This window comes from Rhipicephalus microplus, chromosome X (assembly GCF_043290135.1).
Source record: "Rhipicephalus microplus isolate Deutch F79 chromosome X, USDA_Rmic, whole genome shotgun sequence".
NCBI lineage: Eukaryota > Metazoa > Arthropoda > Arachnida > Ixodida > Ixodidae > Rhipicephalus > Rhipicephalus microplus.
This window is the reverse complement of record NC_134710.1, coordinates 472,111,373-472,130,837: the sequence shown is the minus strand read 5'-3', so window position 1 is coordinate 472,130,837 and position 19,465 is coordinate 472,111,373. Positions and strand designations below refer to the sequence as shown.

The window sequence follows — 19,465 nt, the reverse complement described above, 5'->3', positions numbered from 1 at the left end:
TGTAAACCTGGTTTTAATGTGGCAGAGAGGTGCTAAGCCGTGAAAACACCAACTCAAATGTATATTAGTCTGCATATAACTCCCTGCAGAGGTGGTTTCACTGCAGTGAAGTGATGCTGAGCCATGAAAAAATGTATCCAGGGGAAATCTGCACTGCCGCAAAGCCCCACTTCAAGGTTAAATTAGCACAGTACCCTCACGTCGATTCTTTTAAGTTTAAAAGCTTGCCATACCGACTTACATGCTCCAAATATGCAAAATTTTAAAAAGCAATGTATTTTACAAGCTATCAGTCGTATTCTACTCCTGCTACTATTGTCTATTCTAATCCTGCTACTATTGAAAGTGGTTTCCACTTTTTTAAAGCAAAAAAACTATTTGCACAGGCGTGATTTCAATTTAACAAAGAATATTGTGCAGGTCAGTTCGGTCATGATGAATACACTTAGTTTTCTTTTTATAATATCCAATATATGAGCTATTCCAATTATTTCACCAAAATTACCATTCGCTACGAACCTAAAAGCGATGAGAATTTAGGGTGTCTTTCCTTAGATCAACATAGCCACTTTTCTATCGCTTTTGTGTTTTTAGAGATTGAGCTGCTGGCCGGAATAGTGGATGCAAACCATTTATTGAAATGAAAATACATTATGGCTGCTGTAATGCGGCTGAAACATCTTTTTATTTCAATGACTGGTCAACACCGATTATTTGCTGCCATGATTTTTCCTGACAGAATGGGTTTTCATTGAACCCTAGATTCAATATTATTAAGCCCCTGTTTAAAAAAATTTTTTTTACAGGTGCAGCTGATTTTACAGCACATTAGGCTCCCAAAATTACTTCTTCCGTGAGGCTAAAGTTTACCTTGTGTGCTTCTTCAAACAGTTCACATACAAGATCTGTTAGTAATTCAGATGTCAGTCAAACAACATATGAGCAGCTTACTTGGTTTTCTTAGCCAGCTTTCTAGCCGAGACCGCTTCAACAATTTTCCCATCGTTGATCATATCCTTGACCTTCCCATCAGAATCAAACTCCAGCCTCCCAGGAAGACATCTCCTGGCAACTGAAATTGCAGCCAAAAGATAAAATATGAAACATACCTCATGGCCAGGTCACATTCAGCCACACAAGGCACAACAGTCTCAAAACAAGCTAACACCATGACGCACCTACGCAAAAGCGCTTCTGCCATATTCACTTGTACTCCATCTCACCACTATCGTGTAGCCCTATCAAGGCTACGAGGTGCTCCGCAGCCTCACCAAACTTTTAAGGGTAACGGCATGAGTTTTCCGTTCGGTCAAAAAGTAGAAGAAAGAAAGTGACAGGTTTGAAGCGTTGTCAGCTGAAGACGTTAAACAAGCTGAATGCTATTTGCTTCATGTAGAACAAAATCTCACTCTGGTAGCAAAGCAAACTGCATTGCAGACGAGAATTCATTTTCTTCACAAGGCTTCTGGGGCATGGGGTCGCCATGTAAAAAACACAAAAAGTAGCCAGAAAATTGGAGAAACTAGCCAAAATATAGCCAACATAGGTCAAGGGCAGTAAAAGTAGCCAAAAGTAGCCAGGCATGTCCGAAAACAACTTCCACATTTTTATTTAAGTAACTAAATGCAAAACGGTGAAAATTTAAATATGTGCGGCGTCAACAATTAAATATCATAAACTGCAGCATAAATTGCCAACTAGAGCTATAATTTCATGCATGATGACATAGTGTTCACACTGTTGAAAAAACTGCTCTCTCCAAATGAATTGTGTGACTGTACTCGAAATACCGTATTTTCTGGTGTGTATAAGACACTTTTTTTCGGTGTTTTTGCTGGCGCATTTTATAATATGGTGATGAATTTTATATATGAAAAAAGTCGTGCGATTCTGTGAGACCACTATGTCGATATTTCATTTGAGACAGATAAACTGAGTGTGAGAGCTTTTGTAACACGTTAGCTAACCTTGATATAACAATAAAGTGGGTGTGGTCTTAAATGTTGGCTCCTTGCTGTTAACGCCCTGCGGCGACCACGGAGATGACGGCCGCAACAAAATGCATGGTATTGTTCGAATTCTTTGTTCCTAAAGGACTCATTAAACCCACAGAACTGAGGTAGTAAATGAAGAAGGGCACCATAATGTTTCACTGTTACGTTGTAGCGCCCGCAATACCAGTTGCAGAAACGAAAGGAGCACTTCATATGCCTGGGCGAAGGATATGCTAGAATGACGTCTTGCAGTCAGACAGAGTTCGTTACTCTACTAACGGAAGTAGAAGCCATTAACTTCAGTGTTCAATGGCGTGGCAGAACCATAGCCCCTATCTCCAGCAGATTTTTCTCATCGAAAGGAGACTGACAATGCTACCACCTTGCGACCTCAATATCAACACCAAGTCGTCTAACTATCAAAAGAAGTTCTGGAGCCAGACAAAACATTACTTGCAAGCAAACCTACTGGTTTCGTTGATTCAAAGAGCACCTTAATGAACTCACAAATGATACATCCAACCAAGCAAAAAGGAATCATATTGAAGAAAGGCAGTGTACAGTAGACTCTCAGTAAACGGAAATCTGTTAAACAGAATTGCTGATTGAGTGCAACAACTGTCTCTGATATGATTAATTAGGTACTTGTATTCTCCACCCCTGTCCATCTTCCAGTAAACGAAACTCCTGTTAAATAGAGTGTTGAAAGTGCCTTTTTTACTTTTTGAAACATACTTTGGAGCAGGAAATGTGCTGCTTTGTAGCAGCCATAAGGGTTCTCAGAGCTGAAAAAGAATGCTAGTTTAGCGCTGCTATTGGTGTTTTAGAAGCAGATATTAAATTTTACATACATTATTGGAGTTCAGAGCATTGTTGAAGCATCTCATAAATATTAATACTTCTTAATAAATATATTTAACAGACAACAATCAATGTAAACTTCATGTAGCAAACAATGCCAGGTTGATAAAATGTGTTGTGAAGTGAGCTACAATTTAAAATACTAGTATTTATGACAGAAATCAAAAACTTGAAAGCTCAGCGCCACATTTCTGAAATAACCACTGTCCCACATTACTGCTGCGCCAAATAAGCAGTAGATAATCAGTATGAGATACAAGCAATCCTGCTCATTTTCACATTTCACCACACTAGCCTGCATGTATAGCTGAGAAAAAATAAAAACAACCAAACGAGCTATATGCTTAATATGCCAGTTTTTGTTGCACAAATGAGATAAGAGCCAATAATGCTACACACTAGTAGCACACTGGAATAATAGTACACATATTCTTTCCAGTTTCTTTAGGGCTTAAGCGTCAGTCACACAGTAAAAGTTTATCATCACGATTCTCTTAGTGTCATTTCGGGGCAGGTTTGGAGCAATTACCAACAAAGATTACTGTTTGGAGCAGCATTTCTCTTTTGGAGCAGTTTGGAGCAATCCGAGCAGCACTTCTATCACTGTAAATACAGTTGACTCACGATAATTCAAACTCAGATGATTCATTACGCTCAGTTATTCCAAACAAAATTCAGTTTTTTGGTTGGCCCTTTGTTTTTTCAATGTATTTAGAAGCCTCTTAATTCAAACTCCAATGTTCGGTTAATTAATGCTTTTTGCAGTTTCATACCAGGAAATATCTGCTGCTTTCCCACTACTACTTAAAATTTGCATGCTTATATAATCCGAACAGTCTAAAAATGAAAAATAAGCGCCTCAGCCCTTCAAGGAAAAAGGTTTTGCTAGGAAGCAAATGTTCGAAACGAAGCACATGCATGGTAAACCGTGATGCTTCTCAACTGGTAGAGAGAGCTTTTTGCTGAAGTCGCATACCTATAGCAAAGAAGCAATTGGCAATTCATGATTTCTTTAAAAGGTCTGATCAGTAGTAAATGGCTAATAAACTTGTGGACCTTACTCCTCTGCTTTTTGTTCATTGCATGCAGTTAGGGTTAAAACACAGTTAAAAAGTTTTTAAATGTGATAAAATCAATGCCTAAGCATAATGTGTGGTGTCACTTCACCCAGAGTTATCTATCTACACGCTGCTGGCAATTCGAACTTCTTGATAATTCAAACAAAATTCAGGTCTCTTCGAGTTTGAATTAACGAGAGTCGACTGTAGAACATATTTTTGTTGCCCTTCACATTCCATTTAACGAGAACCAACTGTAGCTCTACTCTGAAAAGAAGAGCGTCAAAGGCAAATGTGGAGCTTGGTCGGCATGGATGAATTCATCATTGGATGGGACGGATCGCCAGAACTTGTTCTCTACTATTGCCTAACGGCACTGTGATAAAGCGGCCCGTACAGCTACTGAAACCGTTGCTGGCCAACTAACATCATTTGTCAGCGCGAAAGACTGTGGTGGCTTCCTTTTCTTCATCCCTCATAGCAGAAGACTATTCATTATTATTACTGATGCGCCTTACGAGCTGACGCATGCTCTTGAGGCAGCGCCGAACTACACTTTCTTTTTTAAGCAGTTTCACAGAAGCTTTTCATCCTGCAAGACGTGTTTTTCGATCAATATTAACCTATAAACAGTTGTAAGGTTGAGAGGTCAAACACAAATATCTTCTACCACTGTAAGTTAAAGTCCTCAGTTCATAAACCAGTTGATCACCAATGGCGCTGGGATGATGAGTAAAAAAGCCTGAGCTGAACTAAATAAGTGCACATTTCCTACCTTGCAAGTTTTTCTCAATAAAAAAAAAATTACCAATGGAGGCATAAAATATTAGAGGTTCAAGGTTGCAGAACTCACCACTACTGCTCTTGAGATAATAAGAAGCACACTTTTGGTCGTTTCCAGTCAAATCCTTAAGAGCTATCTGTGAAGAAATACTGGAATCAGTGCATACGGGAGTAATAAGTAGTTTCCTAATATCAAAACAACCACTGCATTTTGACTGAGACCTTCACCTAGATATGTCCCCTATGAACTGTATCGTTGACAAGATTTCAACTGAAATATGAATTGACAATTTTAACTGTCAGTTAATAGCCACAACTATACACCCAGGCTACAGCAAAGAAGCAGAATAATCAAAGGAGCTGAGCAAGGAGGTCCCATAAGCCGTCAAAAGTATTGAATCAAGCCTCTCCTGCCTTTCACTTCGTGCCTGCCAAGCGCTGTCATCAACTAAACTGCAGTTCTTAGCTGCCCTTCGTATCCCTCGGTATGGGGCAAGCTGTACTCCCATGTTTTCGCACCGCTGTGCTGTGCGTACTAGCTACACCATGTCAGTGACACTATTCACATATGTTTCAAGTACTCTTTGATGGTCCAATGCCTCCAAAAATGCAGTCATCTTATCACAGCTGAGTGCCTTTTTGTATTCAATGAACGCCATACACATTAGTTTTTTTGTATTTAGCGGAATAACGTTTAAAAGTAGCATGATTGATCTGTGGTTCTTCAAGTCTTTTACATCTATATTTTTATGTAGCAGCAAAATACTGCTGTCTTTCAACTCAATGTTCTTCCAAAAACATTTGAACTTTTGAGACAAAATGTGTAAAGTAATACAACATTCTTGAATACAAAAATTACTCCATCTAAAATCAAATCAGTTATACTGTTTTCTCCAGAGACATTTTTTTCGAATATGCCCTGTAGGGACTCTCTAACATTGTCGACGGTTATGCTCGAGACATCGGTGTCATGTTTGATTTTGCTTTAACTCGCAGTAGGACAAGTTACATGAATGGGTGTGTATGTATATAGTGAGCGTCGTTCCTAACGTGCATTTAATGTTGCCCGGGGTGTTCTGAACGTACGGAGACTTGAGTAGACACTTTCTTCCTGTTGGTGTACCACCAGCGTCAAATGAAACCCAAACAGCAGCAAGCTTTTGTGATGTTATAATGCACATCGTCCACTTATCACCATAGACAGGCGTGCATATACACTCAAACCTTGATATAACGAACCCAGATATAAAGAAATATCGGTTATAATGAAATAAATGGAGAATAGTCTTGCAATATACAAAATGTTGAGACTATACCTTTATAACAAATTGCTGAGTATAACAAACTTATTTTCATGCAATGACGGGTTGAGTGTATGCGCACAGTTGCCGAACAGGATGCCAGCGCCTGTCAATAGTGATAACAGGACGGTGTGCACCATACTATGCGGAAGGCTTGCCGCTGTTCAGGTTTCATTTGATGCTGATAGTACATATATGGCAAAAGTACTGTAGAAATTGATTATACAATATAGCAGTGCAAGAATCAAAAGAGTGCCACGATACGCTTTCGATCGTTGGTTCCTAAAAAACTCCCGGTATTTTTTTTTTTTAGAAGATCAATCTTTTGGCCATAGCAACAAGCAAGCATTACCCCTGCTCTGCGAGTCACTGTGTCACTCTTTCCAGAGAACCCTGGGATGCTGTTCCCTCATTCTGGGGGTAACACAGAATACTGGTACACGTTTCTCTACCCAATTTTAAATAGTATCTGCTCTGCGAGTCACTGTGCCACTCTCTTTCCAGAGAACCCTGGGATGCTGTTCCCTCATTCTAGGGGTAACACAGGATACTAGTACACGTTTCTGTACCCTATCCTAATTAGTATGGCAGTGAAACTTCTGGCAACCATCACATGCAGCATTGTTATGGGACCTGCACATAAATGTTCGCATATGACATTACACCACCATTTGAATGAAAAGAGAAAGATTCTTCCAGGCATTGCATAAGTATTGCTATTCTGCCATTATCAAGGGTTGGCCCGTGTGTTACTGGGGGAGCCCAGTAATCTACACTGCACCACTACACAATTCTATTTTGCCAGAACCACAACTGCCAAAACCCGAGTCAACATTTGCATAACTGTTGGCCAACCAGCTCGTATGCAATCTTTCTGCTCAGTCACACAACTCTCCCGCCGCACTTGAGCGCGATCAGAAGTGCCGCTGCCACACTCTTAAGGATACAGAAACATGCACAGTGGCCATACTTTTCCAGCCAAGTCAGAAGCGAATTCTAGGAGTGAATAACAAAAGTTTTGTACAACAGAAATGTACAGCAGGTGCCGATTCAAGGCTCGGACCAAATTAGGCAGTCTAATTTATTCAAACCAAATAACTTCTTCATTTAAAAAATATATTGAATTAAATATATAATTAAATCAAATTATGAAAGGTATTGTCAACAAAAGTCTCCTGAATTCCACATTGAATATTTTTAATATTTTTGCACCCATACCCCTAAGCGAATTTTCAGCACACCAACATACTTTCTTATCCAATGGGTCCACGTCATACTGGCATATTAGCTTTGAACGAATGAGGTCTTCTTTGTCATTCCCGGCATTGTCAACCCAGAAAGTCTCGTTGGGACAATGTGACACGCACACCTGTCAAGAAACAAAAATATTATGAATGACATGTAAAATAGTATGGGTGAAACACCTTTAGAATTTATTTCAAAGAATTTTCTATTGAGCTTACACAATGCATGTTATTACTACAGGCATGCCACTTGTCAAAGATTTATCAACAACAATTTAGCACTTAATCCAAATAAATAAAAATTAGGATAATCAACATTCAAAAGCACGCTTTACAAATTACCATCAAGCATGTGAGGCATACTAAAGAAGAAGTTAAACTCTAAGCATTGAACATTGCTGTCCTTGAGCAACCATCACCAAGGCAAGTTCTGTTACTCGAACTTGCAGTACTTTGATGCAGTATTGTCGAGGAAGTTACCATATTTACTCGCATAATAGGCGCACCTCTAGTTTGTTTGCATGAAATTCGATTTTTTTAATTCCGTGCATAATAGGCACACCGCGAACTTGGCAGTGATCATAAACGATTCTATCCCCAGCGGTACAGTTGGAATGCTGTCTCCGTACCCTGAAGAAAAAAAGAAGGCAAATCGACGAGCAAATAGAAAAATTCTAAGTGCAACGACCTAACAAACATGTTTGTCAGAATAAAACTTGAAAAAAGAAAAGTGCCCACAAGCAAAAAAATGGCTGTTCCATCAATTACTGATACCCCCCCCCCCAAATCGCCAAGCTCCTTGGAGGTCACGTGTACAACGCCAGGGGCTTGATCGCCATCACCACCATCAGAGAAAAAGAAAGAAACGCCATTTTGCAAGCGGTGTGCGTATGTTGTGGTCGTGTATTTAACTTTGGTTCCACCATGGGAAGTACGCAAGCTACACGGCTGGATTTACACCGAAGGCAGTGCAGTACACGATGGAGCACGGCAACCCGGCTGGAAGCAGGCATTTCCGTGTTGGAGAAACCAGTATTCGGTACTAAAGAGATCAAGAAGAAAAACTTGAGGCGACGAAAAAGACATGACGAGCTTTTTGCGGTGCCAAGATTGGCAGGTATCCAAACGTCGAAGAGCAAGTGGTTCAGCATAAACAGGAACTATGACAAGACTGCTGTGCTGTGTCATTCGATATTCTGCAGCCTGAGGCGCGCAGAATAGCTGAGAGCAGCGCATCAAAGCAAAAGAGTTCAAAGCCAGCTCCGGATGGACAACTCGTTTCATGCGGCGCCATGGCCTTGCACTGCGAAGGCAGACCAGCTTGTGTCAGCACTTGTCCGCAGCATATGAAGACAAAGTAGTGGACTTCCACCGTTTCGTTAAAAAGCTCCGACAGCAAAAAGACTTCATTTTGTCCCAGATCGGCAATGCTGATCATAGCCCCCTTTGCTTTGATATGCCGCGGAACATGACAGTGGAGGAGAAAGGTGCACCGTGCGTCATCGTCAGAACGTCTGGCGCTGATAAACAACTATTCACCGTAATGCTGGCGGTGACAGCGGAAGGGCGCAAGCTACAGCCTTACGTTATTCTTTAAATGTAAGACGCTCTCAAAGGCAAATTTCTCGCAAGGCATCTACGTCAGAGTCCAGGAAAAAGGCTGGATGAGTGCGGATGGAAAAGGCGGATGAACTCATGGGAGACTGGGTGAAAACAGTCTGGGGTCGGCGGCCGTGTGGTCCATTGCTCCCGTCCATGCTTGTCCTGAACAGTTTTCGTGGGGCACCTCATAAACCACATAAGAGCTGAGCTAAAGGAGCTGTGCACAGATCTGGCAGTGATTCCGGGCGGCCTCACATCGATATTGCAGTCTTTGGACGTGTCCTTGAATAAGCCTTTTAGGGGCAATGTTCAAAGGCTGCACACCACCTAAATGGCTGGAGGATAACATCAGCTGACTCCAGGCGGTAAGTTAAAAGACCGCCTGTGGAAATGTTGTGTGCTTGGATCATGAAAGTGTGGCAGGCGATCTCCGACGAAGTCGTCAGGAAAAGCTTCAAGAAGACGGGTATCTCGAACGCACTAGATGAGAGTAAGGACTACATGCTGGGCGGTGTGGTTGATTTGGACACCGAAAACGAATCCTCGCTCAGCGAGGATGAATGTGTGCCCTTAACTCGGACTCCAAATAGAGAACAGGAGGAACACCTACGACTTTTGTGTAAATAAATTTTGCGTGAGTGTGTGCAGTTTACAGCGCTCGCTTGTTCATTAAAAAGTATGTAGGTATGCTTCTTTTATGCTGAACTAATTGATAAACAATAAAGTCGCCCAATAAAGTTACCTTTTACTTGACAAATGTGCAGATTTAAAGCGCAAAAACAGAGTCGAAAAATTTTTGAAAATTTTACCCTGCGTAATTGGCGCACCCCTAACTTCGAGCCAGATTTTCTAAAAAAAGAAGAGCGCCTATTATGCGAGTAAATAGGGCAATTGTTCGAGTGAGTTGTGTAACTGTATTGTGGTCAGTCGATCTTGAAGAATCGAGTGTTGACGTTGTGGGAGCACTCCTTAGAGAGTGTCGTCGATGTGGTATGCAACAGACAGACGATCAGCACTGAAATTTGTTTGAGTGTTTCTTGGAAGAGAAATATTCGAGGCACATTGGAAAAATTGTGAACTGGACACATCTGGTGAACATCCAAGGCCTTTAAGTGTTCTTGAATACACTCAAACCTCATTATAACAATGTCACACCTTATACAAAAGTTACTTCATTGTATCCAAAAATTCTTTATAATAAGAGTTTATTCGTAACACTATCTATTGCAAGAATATTTTTCATTGACTTCGTTATAACTGATAATTCATTATGTCAGTGTTTAATATATTAAGATTTGAGTGTAGTTTGTAATGCACGAGATTGTAATTCTAACGCGGCAAAGTTGTTCCCGTTGTTTTAATCATCTATGTGATATTGCGAGTAGTATTAATACCTGCCAAGTGTGCAAGTTTGTATGATGCTTGCACTGCCTTAACTGAGAATACATTTTGTTTATGCTGACTCTAGGTTCTGACTGTCTTTGCACCACAACCTACACTTATGATGTTTGTACTTTCGAGGTGCATTTCAGTGGGCCGATACGTCAGCTCTTGGAATCTGCCCGATGAGTGCTTGAACGTCAGTTCTTTGAATCTACCCGATGAGTGCTTGCCAGTTAACATTATCTGTCACACTTTTCATTTCAGGTGAGTCAAACTGGCAGCATTGATGGAGAGTGTTGAGGCCTACTCTATGAAAAATTGGCACTCCTAGGGCATACCAATTATAATACCGTATATACTAGAATCAAGACCGACCCCTGAAATTGGCAAGGGCAGAAAAAAAAACTTTCCTTGAATGTAGGCCGAGCTTTTGACACACGGAGGTCCGTCGTTGCAGGCTGAATCCCAACCGTTTCATGAAGCGTGATGTCCAGCATCTGCTGGCTTTTTAAAACAGGCTCGTGAGACACCCTTCGTGATGGGGACTTCTCTGGCCTTCGCCTGAATAATTTCAGTCGTCACGGGTATTCCCACTTCTCTCTGTTCTCGAACAAAACCGGCGACAACTTCTTCCACCGCATGGTGTCGGCCGGTTTTCGGTCCAGTGAATGCCATGTGGGTTGCTGCACAACCGAACAGTTCCGCACATTGTTTTCACCATTGTTGCACATTCTTTCCGTGCAAGCCGAACTCTTGCTGCACTCGTAGACTCGATGTCTTTTCCACATGTAACACGACCTTCCACTTAAAACGCCGCACTGTAGTGGCACCGCTTGGTTGGTGCCATCAAATCTGAAGCACGATTGACGCAGGCATTTTGCGAGCAAGAGGCACAACTACACTTCACGATCGCTTTCAGAAGAATGACCATTGACCAACTTTGCGCTGTCCGCCACGCGATAGCAGATAGGCAACAGCCGGGTTGAATTTTACGTTTCTTTTTCTTTTTTGGAAACCGGGCTTGGCTGGGAATTCGTTTAATTTTAAACACCAGTAAGCAAATTAGGTAATTCTATTTTATTTCAACACAGAGCACGCATTCTGAGCACCAGAGAGAAAAACATTTCGTTTTTGTTCACTAAGTATTACAGCTAGGTGGCGTTAGCCAGCGCTTGATCTAAAAGGTACAGCCATGTCAACGCATCCATCCATTGACAGTAATCACGTGACACGATCCACGTCTTCCCGTTTTTCCATGGCTTTTCCAACCTTAAATCTCGCAGGCTCGACGACTCTCGCTCCCTCGCTACAGTACGTGGGACTGCGTGATTTCGGGACAATGGACCGTACAAAAGCGATAGAGGCCACTATTCTCTTGCTGAACAGGCCTGAGCGGCCTCATCACCGCACAGCTACCATAGAATGTCATGAGAATGGGCCTCCGGCATGCAAAACCGGTACCTTGAGATCGGTGCATCAATGGCCGTAACGCCGCTAGCGCGGCCGGGCCTTCAGGCAGGTGGCAGCAGGGGCCAAATCGTGGTACTCGAATATAAGCCGACCCCCCCCACTTTTGCACATCTTTTTTTCTAAAAAAAAACATCAGCTTAGATGTGAATATATACAATATCTGGGGCTTTACGTCCCAAAACCACAATATGATTATGAGAGACCCCATGGTGGAGGGCTCTAGAAATTTTGACCACCTGGTGTTCTATGCACCGGCATCGCACAGTGCATAGGCCTCTGCCATCTCCTAGGGCAAACTGTTACCATATGTGGGGTAATAGGCACTTCTAACAATGACTTCAGTAGTGAATCTGTAATGTGCAACTACAAGACTTGCTGTTTGCAGCCTGGTTACAGCCCTGTCGCTCGTACCAATGCCTGTTAGAAAGCTCTTCTCCGCAGACGAGCAGTGGAACCAGAGCGGGTGCAAGGCGAGCTAGGCCCAAGATGCCGCTTTGGCGGCACGCAACAGGCCGCACCTTCTTTTTATGTTGCAACCATGACCGGGCAATATCTAAACCTCAGAAGCAAGCTTACAAACAACCTTAAGCCATGCAGACTGATCTTGTCAAGTTTTTTTAGCTGGGCAATGGCCAATTGGACTACTCATATGGTTTTTATTTTTGCATTTTTTTCTTGATACTAGCTACCTCACCTCGAGCCTGTTTAAAGAGGCCCTGCAACACTTTTTGAGCATAGAGAACGCTGCGGATCGGTAGTAGAGACTCCCGAGAACACGCGAGCCAAATATTATAGCGCAGTATGCGGCCTGGAATTCACAATAAATTATAGAATGTCAGCTAAAAATTGACTTCTCTCGACAAATGATGGAAGACGCACAAAAATCACTCGTAAAAACCCCATCTATCAGCCATTGGCTTATTTGAACACGGCGGACTGGGTCGTTACAAAGATCGCTGCGAGAGGTCGCAACTTGTCCACGCTCGCGATTACACTCAAAAAGCCGCGCATTTGAAGAAAAAAAAAGAAAAAAGTGTTCAAGGTCATGAGGTGCGTGTGACATTTTTATTTGCCCCTGCCATCCCTCCCTGCTTAGCTTTCAGCACTTTCGTTGGGACGAGAGAAGAGAGGATGCAATTGAAGCATGCAACAAATCTTTGTAACTCCACTCGCACTGCACGAATTATTAAAATTTTTGCAGCATTGAGTTTGTGAGGCAACAAGCTCTTCCAGTAAATTGATTGCATGGTTACTTGAAAAAGTGTTTCAAGGCCGCTTTAAGGGCACTGTTTCTGGTGACGTGTAGTTTTTCCCATTTAGCAGAATTTCCTTATCAACTCATAAAAATTAGCCCAAAATTACTGTGCTGTTCAAGATTAAGCAATATGATGCCAGTTAAACATGCCTACATATGTGTCATTTACATTTCAATAATTAAGTACTGATCAATTTGCAAATATATTATGACTAATTATTTAACCTCGTTAGAAAAATTTGTGGCTATTCGAGTGTACTTGTGCTAGGTCTGTTTCGCATAACTCCTTCCTCATTTAAAACGAGCTGTGCGATAGCTGGCACACCCTGTATAATGTAAAAAGACATACAACTCTATACAGAGAAATCCTTTACCAAACGAAAATAGCCCAAAATACCGAAAGCATAAATAAACAGTAAACACACAAACGGCTGAACAATTTATGTGAACAAAAATGTATGAATTCACATATGAATACATGCAAAGTAAACGACCATTCCAAGTGAAGTGTAATTCATTCCAAAGTTGAACTGCAACAAGAAATGATTACGTCAATCTTCCATAGTTTAGGTAGTAGAAGGCTAAAATTGAGGCACACTGGTTCCCTCACACTGGTTCAGCATGTGACCCATTTTATGTGTCGCCAACAATTGCAGATAAGCCACAATTTCAAGGTCATTCCTTGACCAAAAATTCTTGAGTTTGATAAATCAATATAGTGGTCCCTTGCCTCCATGTGCTGGGTAAGGGTATGTGAAACTGTTTCTTGTCAGCATCGTTCTTATGCTGCCTCAATGTTTTATGCTGTCTGCCTCAGTGTCTTATGCCTCAATGTCTTATGCTACCTCTGTGTCGCTGACGTATGCGCAGTTGCAATCAAAAAAACAAGTTTAAAAAATTTTGCAAGGTATTACACTCTTGACATGTTTACATTATTGAGAGAGTAACAGCCGAATTCAACAAATACGCGGTTTTGTACTGGCACAGACTTGAAGAAATGGTTTAATGGTTGAGGCCTCGTATATTGATAATAGTGGAAGCGCATGTGTGAGCCCAACCATCCATTAACTTGCACAAAGAAGAAATCAAGTGTTGGAATATATATCTATCACGTAGACCCCGAGTGCCAGATCGATAAGCTCGCCTCTCGCTTGGTCATCCACTGCTGTGCACCTTTCGCAGCTTGTCAGTTGTCAGTTTGCAGCTTTCTTTCCACTGCTGTGCACCTTTTGCAGTTGTCAGTATACGACAAATGTGGTGGTTTGATGTCTCTCTTGCGCCCGTGTTTGCACGCCCTATCTCTGAAACATGAATACCTACCCACTAGTTCTGCACTCTGCCATTCTATGCAATGCAGTCCGGTACAAAGGGTTGACTACCAAGGACCGCATATTTATTACTTTCAGCTGGTTGCTTGGATGCCTCATTTCATTCTCACAATGATGCCCGAATGGTCTCGTTTGGGTACCTGGATAGTAGCACTGGCTTTTTGGCTCAAGCTCTAATGAAGGTTACTGACAATAGAAGCTATAAGTCTTTCATACTTGAAGCAGAGGACAAGGGACCTTGTTCAGGCTCACTAGCTATCACTACTAATTCATGGTACAAGCTGAACATACTTCCATCTAGGAAAATTTATCCTTTGATGCAGGCCACAAAGGTTGGACGAGTAACATTCATAAATGAGAGGAGTGGCCATTACAAGCATGTGACAAGTGCACAGTCTGCTACGAGTAGAGTAGCTACTCTTTCCAAAGTGAACAGCTAAGCAGGCGTACTAGGCACTGTTTCATTCCTGGAAAATGCATTTTCTGAGAGAATGATGGACATGCACGTGATTTTTACCCATGGTCTTCCCCAACCCCTGATCCCCCTGATCAAAAACACAGTGCCGAATGAATCACAATCTAGCAAGCAAATGTCTGTTTTCAATGTTTTCAATGTGCCCCAAATCAGCACTTCCGTGATTTGATTGAGTCAGGAATAAAACAGTGCTCTATTACTAGTTGCAAATATTAGCGTGTGCTAGTTTGACACATCTACTCTTCCCATCTTGCAAAGCTCCACTTTCAATCGGTTCTCGAATGAAACAGCCTCACATTCCCTGTTTGACAATTTCTCATCACTTGCGCACCTTAATTCTCACACTGCAGCCATATGCCCTGCATGAGATGCAATGTTCTCGCAAGAGAAGGACTACAGCTTCAGTGAGTGAAAGCCCACCTGTGGTGTGTTGCAGATGAGCGAAGGCAACAGGTCACCTGGCTTGTAGGCCCTTTTCAGGCATTGAGTGATGTCAAAAAAGAACAGGTACTGCTTGTCCCTGAATAAGGTGAAATAATTGCACATACATTTAAAGAAGATAGTAGCATAGAGTGATAAATTTAGACACAACAGGCAGAAAACGGTCACTAGCCATAAGTCATTTTTTTTACCTTCTGCTTCATAAATATCTTAATGACCATACCAACTTTGAATATGAGCTAAAAATCACAAACCACTATTACAAACATTCTCAACATGCACGTATGAGAAACACTGATTGCCAAAAAAATAACAACTTCCCTTAACAAAAATTCAACCATAAACAAGCAGTAGGCACGAAATCTTTTTGTCTATCAAAACTAAATTTTAAAACAGATGATTTTGCCAAATATTTGATGTAAAAAAAATTTGTTCATCAAATATTATCATGGACCTTTGTGGTTTATTTAGGTTTTTTCACGCAAACAAAAGTAAATAAGCTAAGGTGAAGTTGCGGAACAAAGAATGTCACTTGACATAAGCGTTCAAATTGGATACTGTCACTGCAGCAACCGCTTTCCTTCGCAACATACCTCTTCAAACGTGATCAATACCATATAATTCGATTGCAAGAGCAATGAAGGTTAAAAGCCCATTTTCGCCATCACCTATGCTATAATGTTGCACATAAAGTTGAAAGAGGCTGCACATTGGACATTGTGTGTATAAGTGAAAGCTTGAAAAAGCTACCAATATGCGCTGCTCATGCAATGATGAAATGCAGCAGCAGCCTCCGCCACACGAAAGGAGCTTAGACAGATGTGCTGGATGAAGCTGCATTGTTCCACGAGGAACAGAAAACCCCAATAAAATGACACTCACTACTTAAGAGATCAGAACATAACTCATACTTGAATACGTGCTGTGCCCCCATCACTGCATAGAAGCGATAGCCAACACAAAGGTAACTGACTGGAGCAACTGACATGTGTTTCCTTACGCCAACATAGAGTTACCCAAAATCAGGCCCTAAAAAAGCGAGGCATTCGACTTAGTTAATGTAACATTAAAATTTATTGCTTGCATTCATTCCTTCCTCCTAGTCAACAAACTATGACATCTTGTCCCTTCCTCTGCTGCCCCTACTTACCAACCTTCATACCACTTCTTTTTAAGGGTAAGCTGCCCGGATGAAACAGCCGAAATACAATTTGGAGCAATTTTTAGAGCAGCAAAATGTTACTTTTTGACCACTAAAATCTCAATTTGCAACAGCTTACGGGAAGAAACCCTGCATATTTTTATGATAAAATACCAAATTTGGAGCAGTATAAATAAAGAGGCTTAAATTCAGAAAAAAAATATGTATAAACCATTCAACATCACCGACATCATGCACCATGAACATCAGCACTGTTATTTGACTAAAAGCGTTATTGTGAACCACCCCAAGGTGCAAACGATAAAGACCACAATATTATTAGAAAATTCTTCGACAGACTCTGCGAACTTAAATGTGGATTTGCTAAGTTTGCGACCTTAAAATTATGAACATTCGGGTGGCAAAAAAAAAAAAAGGGTGCACAATTCTGTTTTTTTTTTAGGAAAAAATAAATGTCACACACTGCTCCAAATGATTGCCAGTAGCTTATTTAGATGTCGGTGATATTACTGGTACTCAGAATCATGCGGCATACACAAGCATGAGTAATTTAACCAAAGGTGCTCCATCCCGTGACATGCGCTAACAGCTCCTTCGAAATCTTTACATGCTTTTCCGCAGGGCAACTACTGTACTGCAGCGAAGGTGGCTTAAGCAGCATTCTCTGCACCGGTTAGAACCAAAGCCCATACACTTTCGAACCGCTGCGTCCCCCCCCCCTCTTTTTTTTCTTTCACAATCAGGTTAGCTGCCCCTTCGGCAGCTTGCAAGGCACGTTCGACCAGATGAAGAAACAATGGCGCACACCCGTCGGCCCGGTGACGCCACCGGATATATATATATATATATATATATATATATATATATATATATTCAGGACCGCAGCTGGCATGGCGCAACTTCAACACGCACACAAAAAAAGTTTTATGAGCCGCTGCTAAGGCAACCAACGTGGTTGCTGGCAGCACCGGCATTCGCAGCACGGCATTCGCAGCACGAGGAAAACGCGGCATATGCTTCAAACTTTAGTTCCTAACATGCCACAACCGTATTTTTAGGCTAGGAAATTTATATTTCCTGCCAATCGTTGGTGGCTACAGCAACGCATTTTTGTCTTGAAGTTCCGTCGTTCCATCGATACATATTCACTGCAGTCAGTGGACCGATAAGCGCACAACGTTGTTACTTTATCTGGTCGATCGCATGTCGCTAATGTCCTCACCTAATGAGTATACATCTTACACCATAGTTTAGGATTAGCATCTGCATGCTTCGATTAACGATGCAGACTTCGATTAACGATGCATGCTTCGATTAACGATGCTGGTTTAACGTTTTGGCACAGTGCGGCGCAATTTCAGCTAATTTCATGGTTTTGGCACAGCTTGGCACAACAATCAGGAATTGTATCAAATTGGCACAATCGGCTCAGCCTTTGCATCCCTGTAAGCTGTCATGGGCTCATTCCAACAATTATTGTTAGTGGCCATGTCATCCACAGCCATTAGTGTCTGTCACTGTTATCTCCGAAAATCGGGACAAAAACACAGAGTTACTACCAGTACCAGATCTTCGCGAGGGATGAACAGCAAGTCGCCAATATACTTCAATTGTACCATTTGCCACTGGCAAATTTTCTAAACTTATGTAGTCTTTCTCACAGCACCGTGCCTCAAAAAAAAAAAAAAAAAAAAAAAAAGCCAGGGCTCGTGCGAAATGTGCTGCAACACTTTTGAGTTATGTAACACAATTAACGAATTACACTTAGTACAGTCTTATCCACAAGGTCCTTGTACATTACAATGTCTCCTTTCCCTGCAGTGTGCACATCAAGCAAGTTTTCAACGTGGCCACTGATTTAAAAAGAAAAAACAAAAAAAATGATCGATCAAAAATAATGAAAAACAAAAATAAGAAGTGTGCAAAGGGCAGCAGGGGATGCATTGATGTAGTGAAACGAACTAGTTCTATTTCTCCATTGACTCTTATCCCTAACTGTTCCCATTCTAGGCTTCTGAAAACCTCCTGTAAGCATGCGGTAAATAGCATAGGGGAGATTGTGTCCCCCTGCCTTACACCCTTCTTGATTGGTATTCTGTTGCTTTCTTTATGAAGCACTAAGATAGCAGTTGATCCCCTGTAGATTTCTTCCAGAACGTTTATATATACTTCATCTACGCCCCGATTCCGCAGTGTCTGCATGACGGCTGATATTTCTACTGAATCAAACGCCTTCTCGTAATCTATGAAGGCTATGTATAGTGGTTGGTTATACTCTGAGCATTTCTCTATTACCTGATTGATAGTATGAATGTGGTCAATTGTTGAGTAGCCTGTTCGAAATCCTGCTTGTTCCTTTGGTTGATTGAATTCTAATGTTTTCTTTACTCTGTTAGCAATTACCTTTTTAAATAGCTTGTATACTACAGAGAGCAAGCTAATCAGCCTGTAATTCTTCAAGTCCTTGTTCTTATGTATTAAGATGATGTTAGCGTTCTTCCAAGAGTCTGGTACTCTTCCCGTCAGGAGACACCTCGCAAACAGGGTGGCTAGTTTTTCTAACACAATCTGTCCTCCATCTTTCAGCAGATCTGATGTTGCCTGATCCTCACCAGCAGCTTTGCCTTTTTGCAAAGCTGCTGGTGAGGGTCTTAAAATTAATCTGCAGAAAACGAAAGTAATGTACAACAACCTCGGAAAGGAGCAGCGCTTCGAGATAGGTAATAGTGCACTTGAAGTTGTAAAAGACTATGTCTACTTAGGGCAGGTAATAACCGCAGAGCCTAACCACGAGATTGAAGTAACTAGAAGAATAAGAATGGGGTGGAGCACATTCGGCAAGCACTCTCAAATTATGACAGGTAGATTGCCACTATCGCTCAAGAGGAAGGTATATAACAGCTGTACCTTGCCGGTACTTAGCTACGGAGCAGAAACCTGTAGATTTACAAGGAGGGTTCAGCTTAAATTGAGGACGACGCAGCGAGCAATGAAAAGAAAAATGGTAGGTGTAACCTTAAGAGACAAGAAGAGAGCAGAGTGGATTTGGGGACAAACGGGGGTTAAGGATATCATAGTTGAAATAAAAAAGAGGAAATGGACATGGGC

The 19,465-nt window shown here is 41.6% G+C and overlaps 1 protein-coding gene across 10 annotated transcripts in view; it reads right to left on the bottom strand.

Moving 5' to 3' along the window:
- The window catches only part of Ctl2 (Choline transporter-like 2), a 380,476-nt gene that overhangs the window by 164,947 nt on the left and 196,064 nt on the right, over positions 1-19,465 (bottom strand). For all 10 annotated transcript variants that reach the window (XM_075881408.1, XM_075881410.1, XM_075881415.1 and 7 more), the window contains 4 exons: positions 15,175-15,274; positions 7,247-7,366; positions 4,767-4,833; positions 952-1,072 (listed from right to left, as the gene is read on the bottom strand). In XM_075881408.1, the coding sequence (XP_075737523.1) occupies positions 952-1,072; positions 4,767-4,833; positions 7,247-7,366; positions 15,175-15,274 (408 nt within the window). The remainder of the gene's footprint in view (positions 1-951; positions 1,073-4,766; positions 4,834-7,246; positions 7,367-15,174; positions 15,275-19,465) is intronic.